We start from the raw sequence: 2122 nt of genomic DNA on the forward strand, positions 1-2122 counted from the left end.
TAAAATACCCAGGGTGGACCAAAACTAGCAAGCCTCTGCCTCTCTAACAGGGGAAGGGGGTTGGCGGCAGGAAGGGCATCCGGCTGTAAAAGCATTGCTAAAACAAGAGGGATCATGGATGCTTCTCAAGAAAGTGTTCTGTTGTAATAGCCTCCCATTCGGATCTCTGGGGGAGGCGTTTTGCGAAGCATCCAAAGGTGTTCAAGATCGGAATGGGAACTCTAAACGTGGGAACGATGACAGGAAAGGGAAGAGAGATAGTAGACATGATGCAGTGGAGGAAGATAAAGGCTTTATGTGTGCAAGAGACAAGGTGGAAGGGCAATAAGGCAAAGATCTTAGCTGAAGGCTATAAGCTATTTTATAGTAGTGAAAGCCCGGAATCAAGAAATGGATTTGGAGTTATTCTGCACAGAGAGCTTCAAGAAGAGGTATGTGAAGTCAGCAGAGTAAATGGTAGGATCGTGTATGTTAAGATGATGTTTGGCGGAGAAATGGTAACAGTGCTGACAGCCTATGCGCCCCGAGCAGGGTGTTCGGAGGACGAGAAGGAAACATTTTGGAGAGATTTGGATGGAGTAATGGTCGGAATACCAAAGAATGAAAGAGTTATAGTTGGAGGGGATCTAAATGGTCATGTTGGCGGAAGGAAAGGTGGGGAAGAGAGGTGGCATGGAGGATGGGGGTATGGCGAGAGAAATGAGGAAGGAAAAAAGATAGTGGAGTTTTCAGTGGCTTTTGATATAGTGATTACGAATACCTACTTCCAAAGAAAAAGAGAAAAACTAATAACATACAGAAGTGACGAAAATAAAAGCCAAATTGATTGCATATGATGTAGAAGGAAAAATAGTGGGGAGGTGCGAAATACTAAGGTCATATACGGTGAAGGAATAGTAACACGACGTAAGTTCATTGTAGTGGATTGTGAGATGAAAGTTTGTAAAAGACAGGCACATAAATTAATGTGAAAGGAAAATTAAGTGGTGGAGATTAAAGGATAAAAAATTGAGATAGGAGTTTGGTGAAAAAGTACTGGGAAAGGTAGAATTGGCAGAGAGTGTGCAGGAGTGGTGGAAAATAAATAGTGCTGTTATAAGGAAGACCGGGGAAGAAGTGTTTGGGTTAACATCTGGGAGAGGGGTGCCAAAAGATAAGGAAGCATGGTGGTGGAATGAAGAAGTGCTGAAGGTTGTGAAGGAAAAGAAAGACGCTAAGAGGAAGTGGGATGTGTCCAGAAGTGCTGAGGATGGGCAAGCATACAAAAGTGCAAAGAAGGAGGCAAAACGAGCCGTGGCTAAAGCTAAAGCTGAATCAGTAAGGGAGGCATACGAACAACTACAGAAAAATCAGGATATGCGACAACTGATACGGATAGGCAAATCAAGAGATAAAGCTTCTAAGGATCTAACAGCAATAAAACAAATGAAAGATGAAACGTATATTTCTGCATGACCATGGAAAAATAATCCGAAGGTGGTTGAATTATTTTGAGAAATTGCTGAATGAAGAAAACGTAAGAGTGAAAACTGAGGAAGGAGGGGCAAACGAAGGATTAACGATGGATATAAGTAGAGATGAAGTCGAATGGGCAGTTGAAAAGATGAAAAATGGGGAGGCAGTTGGCCGAGACCGGATACCCGCTGAGTTATGGAAGTGTCTCTGTAAAAAGGCAATTGAGCTCTTTTGGGATTTAATGAAGAAGATGTGGTGACAGGAGGAGACGCCAAACGAGTCGAGAACAAGTGCACTGATCCCAATATTTAAGGAGAAAGGTGATGTGCAGGACTGCAGTAACTATAGAGGTATTAAACTGATGGCACACAAAATGAAAATTTGGGAAAGAGTTATAGAAGCAAGATTACGCAAGGAGACTGTGGTGTGTGAAGAACAGTTTGGGTTAATGCCTGGAAGAGGAACGACTGATGCAATACATGCTTTAAGGCGGATAGTGAAGAGACACGGTGAGCTACAAGCTGATCTATATATGGCTTTCATTGATCTTGAGAAAGCATATGACAGAGTCCCAAGGAACTAAATACAGAGAAGCATGAGTGAGTAGTGCCCGCCAGAGAAGTATGTCAGGTTAGTGAAGGAAATGTACAGAGGAGCAATGACACAG

General features: G+C 42.7%; 1 protein-coding gene across 1 annotated transcript; it reads left to right on the forward strand.

The window, feature by feature from the left end:
* The first annotated feature begins 236 nt into the window (after nucleotides 1-236).
* On the forward strand, nucleotides 237-1455 carry LOC126474842 (uncharacterized). The gene is made up of 2 exons (XM_050102320.1): nucleotides 237-431; nucleotides 1018-1455. The coding sequence occupies exons 1-2, from the start codon at nucleotides 237-239 to the stop codon at nucleotides 1453-1455; spliced, it is 633 nt and encodes a 210-aa protein (XP_049958277.1).
* The last annotated feature ends 667 nt before the right edge of the window (nucleotides 1456-2122 follow it).

The sequence above is a fragment of the Schistocerca serialis genome, chromosome 4 (genome assembly GCF_023864345.2).
Source record: "Schistocerca serialis cubense isolate TAMUIC-IGC-003099 chromosome 4, iqSchSeri2.2, whole genome shotgun sequence".
NCBI classification, from domain to species: Eukaryota; Metazoa; Arthropoda; class Insecta; order Orthoptera; family Acrididae; genus Schistocerca; species Schistocerca serialis.